Genomic DNA, 21,577 nt, shown 5'->3' with positions numbered 1-21,577 from the left:
AGTGGGGATGCATTTTAAATCAAATGTAGGCAAAGTTATAGGACTGCAATTTTTTTACATTTACATTTCAGTCATTTAGCAGACGCTCTTATCCAGATGTGCCTTGCTCAAAGGCATATCAGCAGATTATTCACCTAGTCGGCCCTGGGATTTGAACCAGTAGCCTTTCGGCCACTGGCCCAATGCTAGGCTACTTGCCGCCCCTATGTACCACATGGATATTGTTGCAACATGTTGTGGGTGGAAGCTCACTCTTTCAAGTACCTCTTTAGAGGACATACCAAGAGAAATACTTCAAAAATACAATAAAAACATGGAGTGGGTTTCATTTCACCCAATGTAGACCTACGAAAGGTGTGTGAGTCAAGCTTAAATCCTGTGGAATGTAATGGAATATCCAGCGTTGATTAGATCCTAGTCACGTAATTTCATCATCAAACAAGTAGGAGACTTGTGTCTCAGACTTCTGAGTCGGCTGTTTGAATCTCAACTCATTTCCTTTGATTTGACACAGATTGAGAATAACTGCTTCTGCATAGGAATTTCCGACATGATAGCATAGAGCTGCATTAGCTGTCTATTTATTTTAATGTACCTCTGCAGAGTGGGCCTATAGGAGCCATCTGGATTTACTGGAAAGGAATGAATGCCTGTGATTCCCGAAGCATTTAAATGGGAAACACTCCCCTTGAGATGATGGGGCTTCGGAGGCAATAAAACCACTCCTACACACACAGTTTGCTGACATTTTGGTGGCCAGTCAATAATGAAAGAAAGCATAAAATGTATTATTTTTTCCAGAGTAGCTGCCAATTTACAGCTGAGACACTGGAAAGCATGAAGCGTTATCAGGCGTTCATTATGGGGGCTGACAGTGGAGAGGTCCAGCTGAGTTAGGGTGCCCATTTCCCTACTTCACTGGTGGATGCGCTTTATTTGGACTTTATTTATGAGCTCTGTCACACAAGCTGGAGATTTGTTCAGTTTTTTTTTTTTCCTCTTCTCTCCCTCCCTCTCTTCCCTGCTGGACTGTGTGTTTAACTGGTTCCAGTGAGAGGCAGCTTTAAGCAGTGTGTTAAAGCATTATTGTTGTGGTTGGGCTTCCAGCTAGCATCGTTGCTGAAGTGCTGAGGCTGAAGGTTCTTAGTGGCTCACTGAACGGGAAAATCCCCCGCAGGGCCATTTGTTCCTCTGTCCATCCATGAGCAGCCAAGTAGGAAGTGATGAAAGCCAATCATGGGACTGACAACAACACCTCATCTGGTTAATTGTCGGATGTGTAACATAACCTATTGGCATGTGATAAAGCCTGCTTTTGGTTGCAGTTGTGACTGAGAAAATCAACTATTAGACTATTCTCTTTTTAGCTCCATTGTCGCGTTGTTGACCATCGGTGCATGGTCAGGGAATGAAAATTAAGTGATGCATTTTATCCAAATAAGAATTTTCAAGGAAACTATTTCACTTTTGCTCTAATCACCTAATGTAATACTACAAGGGACAAAACATAGGCAACGTTTCAATCTGAGAACACCAGTGGCTTGATGTCTAATTAAATAAGAGCAAATGAGTTTACAACCTCTGTCACTTAATTAGAGCGAGATACAGAGGCACAAAATGAATTAATATGTCGAGATTTAGAGAGGAGTCAATTAAAACTTTGGTTGGAGTGTGGGCTGACGATAACTACTCTTGTACAGAACTGTTTTGTCCCCTGTGACTGACTGTGTATTTTCATTTCAGGGCCTACGTCGGGAGGAGAAGAAGGAGGAAGAGAGAGAAGAAGAAGAAGGGGGTTGTGATGAGTAACTGCATAAAGCAAAACCAAAGGATCCGGTGAGGCTTAGGGTCCAAGTCCCCAGGCTAGTGAGTGAGTGGAGTGAAGCCACCGTCCAGGAAGGACCTCAGAGGAAGGTTTTCCCAGGATTATCTCTGGGTTGTGCCTCTCAGGGGACACAGGCACACGTGCAGGAAGGCCCAGAGGAAGGTCGGAGTAGCGTTGGTTAGCAGGCAGCGGGCAGCAGGCAGCAGGATGTGGGAGGGACTAGGACTGCAGGTGTTTCTGATGTGCCTGGGCGCCGTGCTGTGCAGCGCTGTGGACGCCTCGGCACCCCTGGAGCACAGCCACCGCCACCGCCTCTCCCTACACAGGCACCGGGAGAGAACAGGCAAAGAGGGACAAGTCCTACACCGCTCCAAGAGAGGCTGGGTTTGGAACCAGTTCTTTGTCATTGAGGAGTACACAGGGCCAGACCCAGTGTTAGTGGGCAGGGTAAGGTCACTGTTTTAAATTCTTAATCATCACCTTCCCACCTCTCTTTTCTCTCCCATTCTCTCCCTCTCTCTATCTGTTGACTGCTGAATTAGAGTCACAAGGGGTTTTCATTACCAGCGGAGACCTTGCAATATCCTCAATTTGTTACACAAAAGCAATCAGTGGCCCACTTGATTAAAGGTTATGAATTGGATTTCATTTTTAATATCAAAGCATCCCCCAAAGACACTGACATCTGGGAAGCAAGCGATTTATGGGTCCACAGAAATGATGATTACAAATGGGGACCTAAATTTGCCTCTAATTCCAGCAGTGACAGAGATGGTACCTTGTTATTATTGGATTGGAATATCAATCATGACATCAATCAACAACAAAAACAACATGCATGCAGAACAGGCTTCTATGAAGAATACTTCATAGAATATAATGAAAGTTGGTAGATATTGAAAAATTTAAATATTATTCATATATGCGTTTGTGGGAATATAGTTCTACCTGTTTTGAATTGCAGAAATGAACCAATCAACTAAGTGGCTAACTACCTGATGAGGTGACAGACCACTAATTGTAATGTTGCTGTGTTGCACCTAATGTTTATCATCAGAGGAAATATAGATTGATTCTCTGTGTTGAAACATATTGGTTTCAAGTCAGTTTAGCATAATCACATTTACATGATTGCCTGGGCTGAATGTGCTTCTCCTTATCCATGTTCCTCCTAGTGATCACACTACATGTTGGAATGTAGTATTTTTAAATGGTTTTTAACATATTTTACCCAAGTAATTTTGCTAAAATGTTTCCAGCTCCACTCAGACGTTGACGCTGGAGATGGCAATTGCAAGTACATTCTCTCAGGGGAGGGTGCAGGCACCATTTTCGTCATTGATGACAAGACAGGCAACATCCATGCCACCAAGACACTGGACAGGGAAGAGCAGGCCCAGTACACCCTCACAGCCCAGGCTGTGGACAGGGCCACCAACAAGCCTCTGGAGCCTCCGTCTGAGTTCATAGTCAAGGTCCAGGACATCAATGACAACCCACCTGAGTTCCTACATGGACCATACTACGCCAGGGTGCCTGAAATGTCCAACGTCGGTGAGTCTGGCTGGGGAATGGACCGTGAAGGATTCCCTACCCTCTGTCTAATTCTCCCTTCCTCAGACTGTTTACCAGTGAACAGCTTGTTTCCCATGCATTATTCAAAATTACTGAAATCTGACCGGGGGAGGCAAAGTTGGAAGTGTTCCTGTTGTTGTTGTGGCTTTGCAATTTCCCTCTTCCTTGTGAGTGTTTTGTGTGTGTGTGTGTGTGTGTGTGTGTGTGTGTGTGTCTGTGGGGGGGGGGGGATCACACCTTGTAATACAACATCCTTTATGCTGGCCTGTCACAGAGTAACAATCTGTTACCCTGTGATTCCACCCGCTGACAACCCAAATGGTGCTTCTGGGGCTCAGACTTGGCAGTTTAAACCAGCCCAGCTTCAAATATGTTCAGAAACCATTGTGATGGCAAATTCATTTCAAGTACTGGTGAAACGGCTAGGCTTTGTGTGAATCCCAAAACCATGAACACTTAAGGACATTATAACCATAGGAGGGATGCTGACTGCACCCCCATTCCGGTTAAGATTAAGTGATTTCTAGAATGGCAAAAACTTCCAGCATCAGGAGCTATAGAGCAGGAATTTCATTTGAGAAACATAGGATTGGCTCAAGCTAAATGCCATAATGATTTACAAATTGCAGGTCTACTATTATGTTGGGTAAATAAATGGTGTTGAAAATAATAACACCCGCGTTTCTTGTGTCCTCCAGGTACCTCAGTGATGCAGGTAACGGCCACAGATGCTGATGATCCCACCTACGGGAATAGTGCCAGACTGGTGTACAGCATTCTCCAAGGCCAACCCTACTTCTCAGTGGAACCACAAACAGGTACCCAACCTCTCTGTCCTGCCTTGTTTCATATTCATCCAGGTAGCATGACATTATATACAGTTGAAGTCGGAAGTTTACATACGCTTAGGTTGGAGTCATTAAAACTTGTTTTTCAACCACTCCACAAATTTCTTGTTAATTAACAAACTATAGTTTTGGCCCTACTTTATGCATGACAGAAGACATTTTTCCAACAATTGTTTACAGAAATAGGTACAAAAGTATCTATATCCACAGTAAACCGAGTCCTATATCGGAACAACCTGAAAGGCCACTCAGCAAGGAAGAAGCCACTGCTCCAAAACTGCCATAAAAAATCCAGACTATGGTTTGCAACTGCACATGGGGACAAAGATCGTACTTTTTGGAGACATGTCCTCTGGTCTGATGAAACACAAATAGAAAAGTCTGGGCATAATGACCATCGTTATGTTTGGAGGATAAAGGGGAGGCTTGCAAAGCCGAAGAACAGCATCCCAACCTTGAAGCACGGGGGTGGTAGCATCATGTTGTGGGGGTGCTTTGCTGCAGGATGGACTGGTACACTTCACAAAATAGATGGCATCATGTGGATGGAAAACTATGTGGATATATTGAAGCAACATCTCAAGACATCAGTCAGGAAGTTAAAGCTTGGTCGGAAATGGGTCTTCCAAATGGACAATTACCCCAAGCATAATTCCAAAGTTGTGGCAAAATGGCTGAAGGACTACAACGTCAAGGTATTGGAGTGGACATCACAAAGCCCTGACCTCAGTCTTATCGAACATTTGTGGGCAGAACTGATAAAGCGTGTGCGAGCAAGGAGACCTACAAATTTGACTCAGTTACACCAGCTCTGTCAGGAGGAATGGGCCAAAATTCACCCAACTTATTGTGGGAAGCTTGTGGAAGGGTACCCGAAACGTTTGACCCAAGTTAAACAATTGAAAGACATTGCTACCAAATACTAATTGAGTGTATGTAAACTTCTGACCCACTGGGAATGGGATGAAAGAAATAGAAGCTGAAATAAATCATTCTCTCTACTATTATTCTGACATTTCACATTCTTAAAATAAAGTGGTGATCGTAACTGACCTAAGACAAGGAATTTTTACTAGGATTAAATGTCAGGAATTGTGAAAAACTGAGTTTAAATGTAGTTGGCTAAGGTGTATGTAAACTTCCGAATTCATCTAGTTATAGATAGATAGATAGATAGATAGATAGATAGATAGATAGATAGATAGATAGATAGATAGATAGATAGATAGATAGATAGATAGATAGATAGATAGATAGATAGATAGATAGATAGATAGATAGATAGATAGTTTGCTGCTTCAGTGTCTTTAGATATTTTTGTCACATGTTACTAAGGACTACTGAAGTAATATTACAAGCATTTCATAAGCGTCAAAGGCTTTTATTGATAGTTACATGAAATTGATGTAAAGAGTTCATATTTGTAGTGTTGACCCTTCTTTTTCAAGACCTCTGCAATCCGCCCTGGCATGCTGTCAATTAACTTCTGGGCCACACTGATGGCAGCCCATTCTTGCATAATCAATGCTTGGAGTTTGTAAGAATTTGTGGGTTTTTGTTTTTGTTTTCTAGCCATGGACCCAAAATATCGATGTTTTGTTCCTCGAGCCACTTAGCTATCACTTTTGCCTTATGGCAAGGTGCTCCATCATGCTGGAAAAGGCATTGTTCGTCACCAAACTGTTCCTGGATGGTTGGTTGAAGTTGCTCTCGGAGGATGTGTTGGTACCATTCTTTTTTCATGGCTGTGTTCTTAGGCAAAATTGTGAGTGAGCCCACTCCCTTGGCTGAGAAGCAACCCCACACATGAATGGTCTCAGGATGCTTTACTGTTGGCATGACACAGGACTGATGGTAGCGCTCACCTTGTCTTCTCCGGACAAGCTTTTTTCCGGATGCCCCAAACAATCGTAAAGGGGATTCATCAGAGAAAATTACTTTACCCCAGTCCTCAGCAGTCCAATCCTTGTACCTTTTGCAGAATATCATTCTGTCCCTGATGTTTTTCCTGGAGAGAAGTGGCTTCTTTGCTGCCCTTCTTGACACCAGGCCATCCTCCAAAAGTCTTCACCTCACTGTGCATGCAGATGCACTCACACCTGCCTACTGCTATTCCTGAGCTAGCTCTGTACTGGTGGGGCCCCGATCCCGCAGCTGAATCAACCCGCAGCTGAATCGGTCCTGTCGCTTGCTGGACTTTCTTGGGCGCTTTGAAGCCTTCTTCACAACAATTGAACCGCTCTCCTTGAAGTTCTTGATGATCCAATAAATGGTTGATTTAGGTGCAATCTTACTGGCAGCAATATCCTTGCCTGTGAGGCCCTTTTTGTGCAAAGCAATGATGACGGTACATGTTTCCGTGCAGGTAACCATGGTTGACAGAGGAAGAACAATGATTCCAAGCAATGATTCCTTTTGAAGCTTCCAGTCTGTTATTCGAACTCAATCAGCATGACAGAGTGATCTCCAGCCTTGTCCTCGTCAACACTCACACCTGTGTTAATTGAGAGAATCACTGACATGATGTCAGCCGGTCCTTTTGTGGCAGGGCTGAATTGCAGTGGAAATGTTTTTGGGGGATTCAGTTAATTTGCATGGCAAATAGGGACTTTGCAATTAATTGCAGCTCATCTGATCACTCTTCATAACATTCTGGAGTATAAGCAAATTGCCATCATACAAACTGAGGCAGCAGACTTTGTGAAAATTGATATCTGTGTCATTCTCAAAACTTTTGGCCACGACTGTATGTCTCGTATCAAAACGGTCATGTATTTAAATGTATCTTATGATAATCTGTCAATTCTCTGATTTTGTAACCGTGCCAAGTAAGGGGAGTTGAGGATCAGCCCTGTCGTGCTTTGGGATTTCTCCAAGGCAAAGTCTGAGTGTACCTGTCCTTTGCCAAACAGAATTAACTCACGGCCAGATTAGGCAAGCAATATCCTGGTTGAACTCTAAGCATCCTGGGAGCCAAAGTACCCCCAGCCAAACAGGGAGATCTCAGAGTGAGAGAGAGATCGGAGAGAGAAAATCCTGCTAATAAACCAAAGCTGGATATTTCACTGGATCCTGTCCCATGCTCACATTTCTAATTTGTTTTTGGCTTATCTGCGTTTCATGCACAGACTCATCTAAATATCACCAGAGATCAACCATCCCCATCATATTCTCCTGTGATGTGAGAAGCGCCAGTTTCCTCACAGAAAAATAAATAAATAAACAAGACTGGCTTAAAAAAAACTGTTCCTCGCTGTTGTTCTGAGCATTGTTCTGCACTTCTTTTTCCCTTTTATATATCACACTAGTTACCCCAATATTAGAAAAGGAGCCTGATGAATGAGATTGCGATGGCACTTGTCACAATGTGATCTCACGTTTCAGTGATGACCCAACATGCCCTGCTCCTCCCAGTAGGCCTTGCAGAGTAGTAGGCTGTTGAAAGGTCACAGGCAGCTCCTTCTTGAATTAAAGCCATTTTCCTCCTCTCCTGTCCCCAGGGATAATCCGGACAGCTCTGCCCAACATGGACAGGGAAGCGCGGCAGGAATATGACGTCGTCATACAAGCCAAGGACATGGGGGGACACATGGGGGGACTGTCAGGGACAACAGAAGTGAAAATCACCCTGACAGACGTCAACGACAACCCACCGAAGTTCCCTCAGAGTAAGTGAAGAGTCCTGTCTCTCTTTCTTTCACTTTTTCTGTTTTTTCTTTTCTTTTCTGTTTTCTTAAGCTGACTGAGACCCTGAGATGGTCTCTCTTCCTGCCGTCACTGTCCCTCTCTGCTGAGGTACGAGTAGCATCATCCAAGAGGGACAGGTCTGCTTTTAGCCAGTCTAGCGCTCTCCCAGCCCCTCAAGCCTCAGCTGACATATTAGGATTGACACTTGAAAATATGGATCGCTGCTGGCCCCAGAGGCCATGCAACACACGGTTTATACAGGGTGTAGATGTTAAAGGGGAAATATTGAAGCTTAATTATTAAACGGTTTCATTGCGCTCATAGGAGATGTGATGACAGCAAGTATCTTAAGCCGATAAAGAGTTGTGAAATATTAACAGTGTTTGTGTCAGTATTTCTGTTCGACAGGGGGGGAATGGAGGGGAATTCTTGTAGCTCTAAACCGTGAGCTAAACACAGATTTATGTCTCATATAGTAGAAATGGCCTACATCAATTTCCCCCTACTTCTTGAGAGTAGAGCCTGAAGATTTGTCCCAGAGAGCCCCACTCTTTCCCCTACTATCAGCACTGCGGCTCGGATGTAGCCCTGCTAACAGTGGCTCTTGGATGGAAAATTAGCTACATATTTGGGGTAAACTAGTCCTGGGTGGGGTGAGAAACTGGTTGAGTCATTAGGCTGACTCAACCACGTGTCACAATGTCAACTATTTCCCAGATGATGAAAACTGGAACATTGTTCAATAAGTGATGACATACTTTTTGAGATGACATACAGATCAGTATTGTCATTTTGTTCAGCCTATGATATTATGTTCATGTTTATTCCAGGTCAGAGCCATTTTAGACTGGGAGGATTCAGTAACGTTCTCATGAAAATATCCCATAGTTTTCTATGTAGTCTGATTGAAGTAGCAGCCCTTTGTATCATCAGGCCATTTTTAAAAGGCTCCTTTCCATGCCAGAGTTATTTTTAAATGCAGCTGAAGCGTTTGGCTCTGAACACTTCAATAGGTGGAGCAGATAGGGCGGAGAGGGCATATGGCCCTACTGCTCTGGCTCGGCCACAGGCAGGTGCATGCACCCCTGTAGACACACACTCACACATGCAAATACAAACACAAAACACTGACTGCTCATTGGCTGAGGCCTTCAGGTGCTGGCCAGCTGACCTCCACAGTTATCTCTTGTGCTCCATTATTAGCTCTCTCTCTCTCTCTCTCTCTCTCTCTCTCTCTCTCTCTCTCTCATTAATTGTAAATGCAGAACAGTTAAAGATACACTGTTTTTCAAAGATGGACCACGACATGTACTTACACTTTAAGACTTCTCTTAAAAACATTGTAGAATGCACAGTAAAAATGAATGGAAACAGCAGCTAACTCCAACTTGCCTAGTTAAATAAAGGTAAAATAAAAAATAAACTGTAAATCGCCATATTGGTATTGTTGCATCATCGTTTGGAGAGTTTAGGAATTCCTGAATTTACTGAGATGATGACCTCAGCGTGCATTCATGAGCATACCTTTCTGGTGTCAAACCATATATGAAAACATGATACAGATTTTGAAAGCTGAGAAACAGCCCTTTCAAATGATATGACATGTGATAGGACCACATCAATGAAATGCTAATCAGTCAAGAAAAAACACCTGTGAAAATGTGTATCTTTGTCACGTCCTGACCATAGAAAGCCTTTATTTTCTATGGTAGAGTAGGTCAGGGCGTGACTAGGGGTTTAGTCTAGTTTATATTTTCTATGTGGGGTTCTAGTTTGTTTTATCTATGTTGGTGTTTTGGTATGATTCCCAATTAGAGGCAGCTGGCTATCGTTGTCTCTAATTGGGGATCATACTTAAGTAGCATTTTTCCACCTGTGTGTTATGGGATATTGTTTTGAGTTAGTGCACGTAGCATCTCGTTAGTCACGGTTCGTTGTTTGTTTCTTTATTTGTTTTGTTCTAAGTTTTCACTTTAATAAATTATGTGGAAACCATATCGCGCTGCAGCTTGGTCAGACCATTATTACGACAAAAGTGACAATCTTATATGCTTTTGTCCCCAAACAGCTGCCATTGAAGATAGAGAAAAACGGAGCATATTTAGTCGTTCTTATATTTTGTAAAGATTGATTATCAGAATAGTAATATACTTTACTGTGAATGAGTTACAGCCGTTTTCTTGACTAGTAGTATTTTTCTAGTATTCTATGGAATGTTCTATGACCAGACACTTTCTTATCTGGATAGTATTTTAAATACATACAGTGAGCTTCACAAGTATTGGGACAGTGAAAATGTTTTTGTTGTTTTGACTCTGTACTCCAGCACTTTGTATTTTGACTGGGCCATTGTGACAAAGCTCTTAAAAGAAAAGGAGAATAAACCCCAGAATGGTTACGTGTCTATTTATCCTACTGTTTTTACCAAACAAATGTCAATCATAATAAGTGTTATGAACAAAACATTTTCTCTGTCCCAATACTTTTGGAGCTCACTGTATATGCACCAAAACATATTACAAATGGCATTTAGTCTTACATTTGATAAGGAAAGACATACACAATATAATATTTAAAAAAAACATTATTGAAAGAATAAGGTTGGGGGGAATACATTGTCTCAACCCTAAAAACAAAGTGCAAGTTGCATCATGCTATCAGAACCATAACATTATATATATATATATATATATATATATATATATATATATATATATATATATATATATATATATATATAACATTCATCTCAGTGATATAGATAGGCATCTCAGTGCTAGAAGCTCCGCTACAGACCCTGGTTCAATCCCAGGCTGTATCACAACCGGCCATGATTGGGGGTCCCATAGGGCGGCGCACAATTGGTCCTGCGTCGTCCGGGTTAGGGGAGAGTTTGCCCAGGGTTATAGTAAAATAAGTGGCCCCAGGGTTGTTGTAAAATGTGTTCTTAACTGACTTGCCTTGTTAAATAAATTTTTAATAAAACATGTAGATTGTCATCAAAATTTTACTGGAATTATAAAATGTTTCAAGAATAAGGCATATAATAACAATAATTGGCTTTTACAACTTCAATTTCTTCTAACATGCATTCACCAAGCCTATAGCCTAATACAGGAAGAGAAGGGGATTTACCAGTGACAATCTGAGCTACTTGGTGAAGACTAGGAGCCTCTTTACTAGTACCTAGCTATGTACTGTATAGTCGGTGCATGTATCTAACTATATACAGCTGCCCCCACGGTGACAAGGATAGACAGGGGCTCATTTAAAACAAGATTACATGAATGCAGTGGAAAGTTGGGTGAATGCTATTCTGTACCTCGGAGTAAGTCAAAGCAGGCATCAGGCATCGAATACAAGTGTGAATTATAGGTTTAAAAAAATTTGTAACAGTTTCTATTGTTTCTCCCCACAGGTGTGTACGCCATGTCCGTTTCAGAGGACAAGGTTTCGGGTGAGGAGGTAGGCCGTCTGAAGGCTAAAGATCCAGATCTGGGGGAGAATGGACTTGTGTCATATCGTTTCATCGAGGGCGATGGGATGACTGTGTTTGAGATTACCACCGACACTGACACCCGTGAGGGTGTTATCAAACTGAGAAAGGTGAGAAGGGACTGAAGGGGGATTTACTATTCAATAAAAATGATGGAGGAATGAAAGGAATGTGTGAGACAGTCTATAGAGTCATCTGCATTGAATCACCCTTTTTGTTACTGCCCTTTCACTAACATTCTGAGGAGTAAAATGATAGCCTCAATACGTGACATTACTTGATACACCTGTGTGTGTCTGTGCGTGTTTGAATATGTAAAGGTGGCTATATGCAATTTCTGTGTGGTAGAGAGAGAAAGAGAGGGAAAAATAGAAAGAGAGCGTGTGCCTGTGTGTGAGACTGAAGCACACACTGAGCAGGAGAGAGAGAGGGGGAGAGAGCGAGAGAGAGAGAGAGAGGGGAGTGATTTTTCACCGTTCCACTCTGTGATTGCAATGACACCGCCTCAGTTTCTTATTACGAGCATTGACTTTCATGGTTGGTTCTCTGGGAGAGGAATCTATGCAGTCTGTCTGTGGGTCGGCTGCTAGCGTGGCGCTGCAGCTCTGCTGTGCTCCAGGGCTGGGATTATGCCGACGTTTACCAACCTGGGGAGGTCAGCCTTGCACTGCACTGCACCGCGCCTGGGCTGCCTCTGGGTGATCACTGGCACCATTGCGCCTGGAGCCGCCTGCCTGCCATGGTTAGGCTTAGCCGGGCCTCCAGGGGAGAGAGAGAGAGGCACTGCTTCCCTCCCTGGTCCCTACGCAGCAGGAGCAGCAGCCTAGACGGAACATTGCCACCTGGTGGTGCTTCATTATTTAAAATCCCTCAACTGTCTTTCACAGCACAGGCTCCCTCACACTCAGAGATCAGCAGCAATCTCACTCACACTCCTCTCTACTCCTCTCCAAAACTAACACAACTCTGAGAGAGGGAGGCCTTTGCATGCGTGTCTGAGAAGTAATCATATTTTCTCAAGGGTTTACGCAAGCTGGGTAATTTTGTCAGTTCAGTGGAGTGTGAGTACCAGTGTGTAGTCTATGTGCTGAAAAATGGCGCTGTTCTATTAATCATGCCTGAGGATTATACCAGGTAAGCCACGACAGCGGCCATTGAAATGTGGAAAACGGCCATGTAAACAACTTCCTCTATGGCCAGATGAACCCTAGTGGGATCAGACATCGCTGCTCAGTGCAGATCCCCTTCATTTCCATAACAGAGAGGGGCACCAATCATAATAAGTCTTATGAACACCGGATAATACAAATTGTAGCTGGGGAAAGTGGAAGAATTGAATCAGAGGAAATAATGGCTTGACGCTGAGTAGAGAGGGTGGTGGTGGGTGGGTTGTAATTCTTAACAGTGTTTGACTATCACAAATACCAGGACCCAGGTCCCAAATGAGAACATTCTGCCTGCTGATTAGGCTGGGTGTGGCGTGTGTGTGGAGGTGGGTGGGTGGTTAGGAGTTAGGGGGGGGGGGGGGGGGGGGGGGGGGCGATGACAATACAGCGTGCCGACAACAATCAGTTTGATGTAGCCCTGCTCTTCTCAATAACATAATGCCTCCACTATACACCTCTCGGGAAATCATCACCTTTTGCTCTTCAAAGCATGTTGAAAATTAAAGTCGAAATTACTGTCGGAATTGCCAGAATTTTAATCAAGTATTCTGTTTCAACTGCGGGCTACCAGGCGCAGGCTGAATGCTAAGAGGAAGTCTGGCATTATTGTGAATATTATCTACCGCTGATTAGTTTCAGCTGCAAATTATTAAGTGCCAAAATAAAAGAACCGAGAGAGAGAGAGAGAGAGAGAGAGAGAGAGAAAGAGAGAGAGGGGCAGAGATTGAGAGGACGGAGGAAAAGAAAAGAAAAGACAGAAAGAAAAGGAGAGAGGAGGGAGAACGAGAGAGAGGGAGACAGAGCGAGATAGAAGAGGAGGAAAAGAGTGAGACAGAGAAGACCACAGCTTCAGGAGACAACGTCAGTGAGGAACATTCACCGACCTGTTAAAGGAAATAACTGGGTCATGACTGTTCCCACCGTTGGCAGCTTCATTAAAGACATGCAAAAAATACTGAAGGATGAACAAAAAAACTGAGATAGGAAAACAACTTCAAATCAATCACCATACAGGCAGAGATAGATAAAGTGTGTGTGTGTGTGTGTGTGTGTGTGTGTGTGTGTGTGTGTGTGTGTGTGTGTGTGTGTGTGTGTGTGTGTGTGTGTGTGTGTGTGTGTGTGTGTGTGTGTGTGTGTGTGTGTGTGTGTGTGTGTGTGTGTGTGCATTCTGGTATGCTGCCCCCTCAGCTCCAGTTGGTACTTTAAAGTCTCACTTGGTAATTTGTGGGAGTGATGGCTGCCGAGTGAGACAGGGTAACAAGAAAACAGGTGGATATGTGAAAGCGGTAGGAGGCAGGGTGTAGAAGGATGAGGGTTGTTCACACTAAATGGCAATTAACTATTTTTGAGCATAATTGATTTGGGAGTGTCTTTCCAATTTCTTGCAATTAAATGAACTGGTGGTGATTGAGGCTATGACTTAGATACGCCATTGAACTGAAATAAGGGCCATCTTACGTATAAGGACTGAGCAAAGAATGTCTTTGTGTTGTCTCGTGCTGATGTTGACCACAACCACTGTCTTATTTTACAACAGCACCCTCTAGCTAGCATCTCAACTTCATACTGATATTTGATTTGACACTCTTAGAAAAAAAGCATCCAAATGGGTTCTTCGGGTGTCTCCATAGAATAACCATTTTTGGTTCCAGTTTAGAACCCTTTTTGGTTCCAGGTAGAACCCTTTTGCAGTAGAAAGGGTGTACAGCTACAGATAGCAGTGTACAGCTACATTAAATCATTTTTATGATGCAGTAATAGTATTATAGAAAGAACTACATTGAGACAACCTTCTCCTTATTGGCCCATGATTTTAATGATCATATAGTTTGAATGTATTATTACTAAGCCAACACTGCTCCCTCTTTCCAGCCTGTGGACTTTGAGACTAAGAGGGCATACACCCTGAGAGTAGAGGCATCCAACACACACTTGGACCCCCGTTTCATCGCCTGGGGCCCCTACAAAGACACAGCCACGGTTAAGGTTATGGTGGAGGACGCAGACGAGCCACCTGCTTTCATGGCAACTAGCTACAGCTTCGAGGTGGAGGAGAATGCCCGTGATGGGACCGTGGTGGGCCGTGTACACGCTAAAGACACAGACGTGGCCAACAACCCTGTCAGGTAGGCTACTTGGAACACTCTGTCTCACTCTCTTTGTTACACATTTGTGTTTGTTTTTAGCGCCATTGTCTGATTATCAACCCCACTCCATCTCATAGTGTTATAATACATCCTTTCTGTTTTAAATTGACCATTTTATGTTGATACCTAGATGATTTCAGTTTCAAAGGCCTCACCCTGTCACTATAAAATACTGCAGGGCCCGACTCAATCAGTAAACAAAATAAATATCCTATATTATTTCCTGCTCAGCAAGAACAAATATTTAAATGAATATGCAGTTTCAAACTATAAATATTGTTCCATCGAATACATTAATCCAAACAATGCAAAACATGCATTCTTACAGCACAAGAATAATTGGGCTTTTGTTTTATCTAAGGAACCAGGCCCTAATTGAATACAGTTTGTGTTTACTTATCACTACTGTTCACTGCAGGTACATGATTCCCCGCTACACGGACGTGGAACAGTTCTTCAGTGTCGGCCCAGAGGATGGCATCATCAAGACCACCAGACCGTTGGACCGGGAGACACTACCCTGGCACAACATCTCTGTCAGCGCCACTGAGATTGGTACGCCATCCTCCACCATCCACCTCGGGATTCAAATTAGAGAGTAGCTGTGAATACCAGAGACGCCATGCCTCCCAATCCAGGAAATGTTGTGTTCCCCCTCGGCTCTTATGTCGTCCTAGAGTCGCCACCCCTCAAGATGTTTTAGAGAAGATTACCACAAAGTGCCTTTCAAAAAGGGAAATGAGTAGCTAGAGACTACTGCAAAACATCCACATCCCCCAAATCAGAAATAAACATCTTGAAGTTGCTGTTCTCTGTCTGTGTGATTCTACTCCACATTATTATGTCTGCTTTTGAAGTATATCTGTCTAAAATATTTCCATCTCTCTTATCAGGGATAATTTGATGCATCAAAAATGTATGTCTGGAACTTTAGAGATCAAGCAGTTCTGTTGTATTATGCACAACACTTGTCTGACAGCATCATTTCCAAGCATTCGACAACCTACATCATTTCTTATACAATAAATAGGGTCATACTGTGCTGTCTTCTCATTGTGTTTGCAGTGAATTTCAGAGGGAGCTGGTTTTGTTTTCCTAGCAAGCCAAATCCCATGAATGCGCACTGAATCACTAACTTGTTTGTTATTCATTTTTGTCATTCTGCACAGGGGGACATCACCAAGATACAAAAGTACGTGTCAACATCAAAGTCAAAGATATGAATGACAACGCCCCTGAGTTTGCCACACAGAACGAAATCCTTGTGTGTGAAAATGTCTCCCCTGGCAAAGTAAGTCTAATCATTTACAATGCATATTGTACTTTTTCCCAAGTCACATTTAGAAAAGACAGATCTTTATGCATACTAGTAACCATCATGTGCAAAAATATATTTCTATTTTATTGAATATGTTCAGTGTTTTGGTGGACTCTGTCTGTACTAACTCTTGTGGGTGTTGTTCAACTCAGCTCATAGAGACAGTCAGTGCAGTGGACAAGGATGAGATGGTCCACCGACAGTACTTCCACTTCAGCATCGCCCCAGAGGCTGTCAACAACCAGAATTTCTCCCTGAAAGACAACAGAGGTGGGTGGCTCAAGCATTCTATTTCCATCAATGAGAAGAGCGACTTCTGTTTGGACACTTTTACTGTCTTTATAGTGGCTAGTCGGCACTCCAGGACTCCAGTCAGTGAGATAGAAAATCACTGGGTATTTTTCCTTCTTTACATCAATTCAGGTTTCTCTACATCCAGATGGGAAGTGATTCAGCAGATCTTTGTAGACTGAAGTTTGTTTGAAAATAGAGCCAATGGAGCTCCCCACTTATTAATTACCACGGGTGTCTCTCTGGCGTCCTAGCCTCTGCATCGGTGAACTGCTGCATGTAGGAGACTGAGCCTGTTGTATCAGTTTGCAGTGTTTGCGATTGCATTAGCTATCCCTACATCACACTCTGACTGATCAGCCAGAGGAGTGGAGAGGAGTGGAGAGGAGTGAGAGTGAGAGAGAGAGAGAGAGAGAGAGAGAGAGAGAGAGAGAGAGAGAGAGAGAGAGAGAGAGAGAGAGAGAGAGAGAGAGAGAGAGAGAGAGAGAGAGAGAGAGAGAGAGAGAGAGAGAGAGAGAGAGAGAGAGAGAGAGAGAGAGAGAGAGAGAGAGAGAGAGAGAGAGAGAGAGAGAGAGAGAGAGAGAGAGAGAGAGAGAGGAGTGAGAGAGAGAGTGAGAGAGAGAGAGAGAGAGAGAGAGAGAGAGAGAGAGAGAGAGAGAGGTGTTTGGGGGCCTGGCTGGCTGGTGACTCATCCCAGCTGTCCTTAAGCTCAAAGCCCCTGCCAGTCACAGTGATGGAGCGGCTGCTTAGGCGAGCTGATCAGAGAGAGTACCTGTTACATTCCATTTCAACAGATGAGGGACAGTGGTATTTATCCCCAGAGGATGCCATCTCTCATCAGAGGAGAATTACTCATCATGGGGATAGCGTTCATCAGCCTTGTTTATAAACTCCTGGATTAAAGATAATGAGAAGCAAAAGTTAATCACAGAGTTTTGACGCCATAAAAATACTTGATTAGACTTGCTTATATCCATAGAGATTGCTCAGGACCATGTGACAAAGCTATTGTAATGACTATGATGGAGACATTCAACAGCTGCTGCGAGTAGTTCAGTCAGCATTGCCATCTTTGAACAAGCAATTACATGACACTTCTCTTAATGACATGCATCCATCAATATTCTCTTCTACAAACTTAAGCCAACTTAAGCTCTTTTTTCATCCTCTGCCATTGCTTTAATACTCGTCCCGACCGTGCCGTAATCACAAGCTACTTCCAAGCATCTCTCCTTCTGTGATGGAGGAGAATGAATGAGGGGGAATGAATGTGTTAATTGCAGTTTAATGGGATATTTTTTTTAATCCCCAGATAAAGTCATATCAGACTGTTCCAAGCAGTGCTTCAGTGACTATATAGCAGCCAGCATGGCAAGGGATGGCTCTCTACCCGTTTGATCTGCTGAAGCATTAATGAGAGTCAAAATTAGTGCTTTTTAGCAGTGTTTTCAAAAAGCCCACAATATGAGCAGAACAGATTACAGCCCCTCTGATTTGTTGGGTTTAAAGAATCCAAAGCATCCTTTGAAATGGACAGCTTTCTAATCTAAATGTATCTATGTATTTTCTCGTGATTTTCAGAGTTTGCGATGTCTGTCTGAGACAGCAGGGGCTATTTAGTTTTTTCTTGCGCTATCATATCTGCAGATATAAGAACATTTGCTAAGTTTAATTTTATGAAGAAAATGTTCCTCAAAAGTGGCTTCTTATGAAGTGCTTCTTTCAGCCATACTACCTTGTAGGATATTTAAGTTCTCATGGCTTTAGACTGTGTTCTACCTCAACCCTTAAAAGATACTCTACCAAGGCAATGATAACCTTTCTTAGTATGATGTAGACCTATAATGAATAGCACAGGATTCATAGAGCCCATTCACCCTTCCATTCTGTATGCACAATAGCCTTGTCATGAGAAACCTTTTCTGAAAAAGGTGTAGTGGGCTGAGGACACCGCTGTGAGAGAGGGAGGGAAAATGACTAAGCCACAAGCACCTAAATGAACTCACTCCATCTCTGTTCTGAGAGCGACCTTGCACTGCGTCAGGAGAGTGCACTTGGCATCCTTCCACCCTCACCCAGCTCCAAATAAAACCAATACAGCTACCTCCGCTAGAGCTTTGATTACACTTCCAAAAGCTAATAAATGTTCACAATATTACAATAATTTAATATCTGGAAATTCACAGCTCATTGCTTCTCCCCCGCGGCTATACGTCTGCCTTCTGCCTTATGAACTCGTTGGATAAGTAAAACTCTTCGGTTATAACTATGATTGTGTTAAGCAGTCTGTACACTACCGGAAATACCCCCCCCCCCCCCCCCCCCCCCAAGAGGAGATATTTAAAGGACCCTCTTTTCTCTGTACTTATTCTACTTCGGCTCCTCTCTTGTTCCCCACAGACAGCACAGCCAGCATATATGTGACCCGGAGGGGCTTCAGTCGGATGACCCAGGATGTCTACTTCCTTCCCATTGAGATCAACGACAACGGCAACCCTCCCATGAGCAGCACCAACACGCTGACCATACGAGTGTGCAGCTGTGACAGTAAGGACACCATCCTGTCCTGTAACGTGGAGCCTTACATCCTGCCTGCAGGCCTCAGCACCGGAGCTCTCATCGCCATACTAGCCTGTATCGTCATTCTCCTGGGTGAGCATCAGCACTAAAGAAAACATCAACTTGCATTCAATCTGCTGTTGATCTAATATTTACTCATGTTTGATCTTTTTTTTCCATCCTGAGTGGTGCTTATCCTTAATGTTTTCAGAATAGTTTAATGTATTTATGGAACAGATGCTTGACAGAATATTAATAGTGTGCGTTTTGATTATTTACACAGGCTCAATTAATTATTTAGCTTGCAATTAACACTGTTTAAAAAATGTCAGACAGATTCATACCACCTGTAATACTGTATATTTTTGCACTTCTAATCCAAATGATCTGTTAAAGCCTGTCTAATTAGGCAATGTGAAATGCTAAAGGTATTTTAAGAGCTACAAGAGCTAGAGCTTGTATGATTGGCTGACTGATATGTTTCTCATGGCAGCGATCGTGGTGCTGTTTGTGGCCCTGCGTCGTCAGAAGAAGGAGCCGCTCATTCTCTTTGAGGAGGAAGACATCCGTGAGAACATCATCACCTATGACGATGAAGGTGGCGGAGAGGAGGACACAGAGGCCTTCGACATTGCTACGCTACAGAACCCTGACGGTGCCAATGGCTTCCTACCCCGTAAGGACATCAAGCCTGAGCTCCAGTACCCAATGAGGCCTGGCGGGCACCCCGTGGCCAACAGTGTGGATGTGGATGATTTCATCAAGACCCGCATTAACGACGCGGACAACGACCCCACGGCCCCTCCCTATGACTCCATCCAGATCTATGGCTACGAGGGCCGGGGCTCCATCGCTGGATCCCTCAGCTCCTTGGAGTCGGTGACCACAGATTCAGACCTAGACTACGACTACCTCCAAAGCTGGGGCCCGCGCTTCAAGAAGCTGGCCGACCTTTACGGCACCAAAGACTCTGCCGATGACAACTCTTAACGTTCACCCATTTCCCTGACCATCTCCTTGCACCCTTTCTCCAACCTTCCACTGACTTTGTGTGGTGCTTGAAGTTTACTATAAGTATTCCACAAGCATTTTTATTTATAGTAAACTTTGTTATTTGTACGTGTAAAGTATACTTGCAGTATACTAGATACCTGTTGGGGATGTTTGGTATGGAAGGACAGAGGGAATTGAGGAGGTGGAAACAAAAGAGAGAGAGAGAGAGAGAGAGAGAGAGAGAGAAATATAAAACACATTAAAAACATTTAATAAAAACACCTCTGTGGGATGTACTGGTGTGTATGGAAAATTAAGACATGCTTAATGTTTGTGGTGAGAGATCAAATAACACTCGGTATTTCAATTTTTTATTCATTTTGTAGGTTACTACGGTTTGGGGTTGGAATGTGGGTCACAGAGAGACATGTAATTGTTGATACTGTGAATGAGCTCACAAAGAGGAGAATAAAAAATTGTTGCCTTATATCAATGAAAAAAACGATGAGAAAACCACAACAGCAAACTGAGACTGGTCGCTCGTGTAGCACCTCCATCTTCCTGAGGAAGATGAATTCAACAAAAACAGAGACAGTGTTTTTTCACAAATCCAGTGAAAAATCCCCCCTTTCAGCCCAATTTCACCAATGATAAATCACAAGGAAAGACCTGTGAGCTCAAAAATCGCCTTAAGTAATGGACACTCTTGCATCACAGTGCATTTTTTGCAACTTGAAAAATATATCCTAAAGCAAGCTAAAGTACATATAACGTATGTACAGTACAATGTGCAAATATGTCTCTTGAGGATCAAACGTGCGCCGATTGGTTCTTGTAAATCTCATTTTTTATGATAATGTTATTATGATTATCATGATTTTTTTGTTCTCTTCATTTTTTAAACATTTTTTGGGGGCGTATGTTTTTCTCCCTTGTTGAGAAAATAGCAATCTGTCCTGTTGTAGTGAATGACGCCTAATTTCTATGTCGAATTTATGGTACCTATTTGTACAATTTTAAAAGTTCTTATTTTAGTACACATGCAAATATCAGTATTTCAACATGTAAGAAAATGTTACAGCATCACACTTATATTTTATGAACATTGTACTGTTGCTTTATTATGTGCTTCTATCTAAGAAGCGAAAAACTTTGAAATAAATGCTTTTTATAAAATGATTGATGGTGTTAATAAATCTGTAAGAGCAAAAGAGCAATCTGTTCTTTCCCTAGAGGTGATCTATGTTATGATATTGAACGGTGTCTACTGGATGATGCTGGGAGGACTTAGAGTAATAAAGGAGTTCAATATACAGTCACAAATGGTGCCACAGAACAACCAGTGACACCATGAATATGCACACACACGCACACACACTACACACACACTGCCCACACACACACACACACACACTGCACATTCATGTATGGAGCTTTTCACTGGTATGGACCCAGGATGTCAGTGTTCCCATTGACCATTTCCTGAGATTAACGTATCTCTCCCAGGGATGCTCCATAGCAAACTTATTCAACCTCTCCAAGGGATGCTTCCCAGCTAAAGGTCAATGTGCACTTTAACACTAGAAAAGCCAGGCCTGGAGGGACTCCACTTTGAGCCATTTTGACAGCAACATTCTAACTGTCTAATAAGTACATTTCATATACAGTGCCT

At 43.0% G+C, this 21,577-nt stretch overlaps 1 protein-coding gene across 2 annotated transcripts in view; it reads left to right on the top strand.

The window, feature by feature from the left end:
* Positions 1-21,084, top strand: part of LOC109886313 (cadherin-11) — a 66,115-nt gene extending 45,031 nt beyond the window's left edge. For both annotated transcript variants that reach the window (XM_031809653.1, XM_020478028.2), the window contains 11 exons: positions 1,744-2,272; positions 3,085-3,379; positions 4,099-4,218; positions 7,749-7,916; positions 11,354-11,541; positions 14,470-14,723; positions 15,163-15,299; positions 15,914-16,035; positions 16,215-16,332; positions 18,754-19,005; positions 19,406-21,084. In XM_031809653.1, the coding sequence (XP_031665513.1) occupies positions 2,033-2,272; positions 3,085-3,379; positions 4,099-4,218; positions 7,749-7,916; positions 11,354-11,541; positions 14,470-14,723; positions 15,163-15,299; positions 15,914-16,035; positions 16,215-16,332; positions 18,754-19,005; positions 19,406-19,902 (2,391 nt within the window). In that variant the 5' untranslated portion in view covers positions 1,744-2,032 and the 3' untranslated portion in view covers positions 19,903-21,084. The remainder of the gene's footprint in view (positions 1-1,743; positions 2,273-3,084; positions 3,380-4,098; positions 4,219-7,748; positions 7,917-11,353; positions 11,542-14,469; positions 14,724-15,162; positions 15,300-15,913; positions 16,036-16,214; positions 16,333-18,753; positions 19,006-19,405) is intronic.
* Positions 21,085-21,577: the final 493 nt, after the last annotated feature.

Source organism: Oncorhynchus kisutch, linkage group LG3 (genome assembly GCF_002021735.2).
Source record: "Oncorhynchus kisutch isolate 150728-3 linkage group LG3, Okis_V2, whole genome shotgun sequence".
Lineage (NCBI taxonomy): Eukaryota > Metazoa > Chordata > Actinopteri > Salmoniformes > Salmonidae > Oncorhynchus > Oncorhynchus kisutch.
This window is presented reverse-complemented; position numbering and strand designations above follow the sequence as displayed.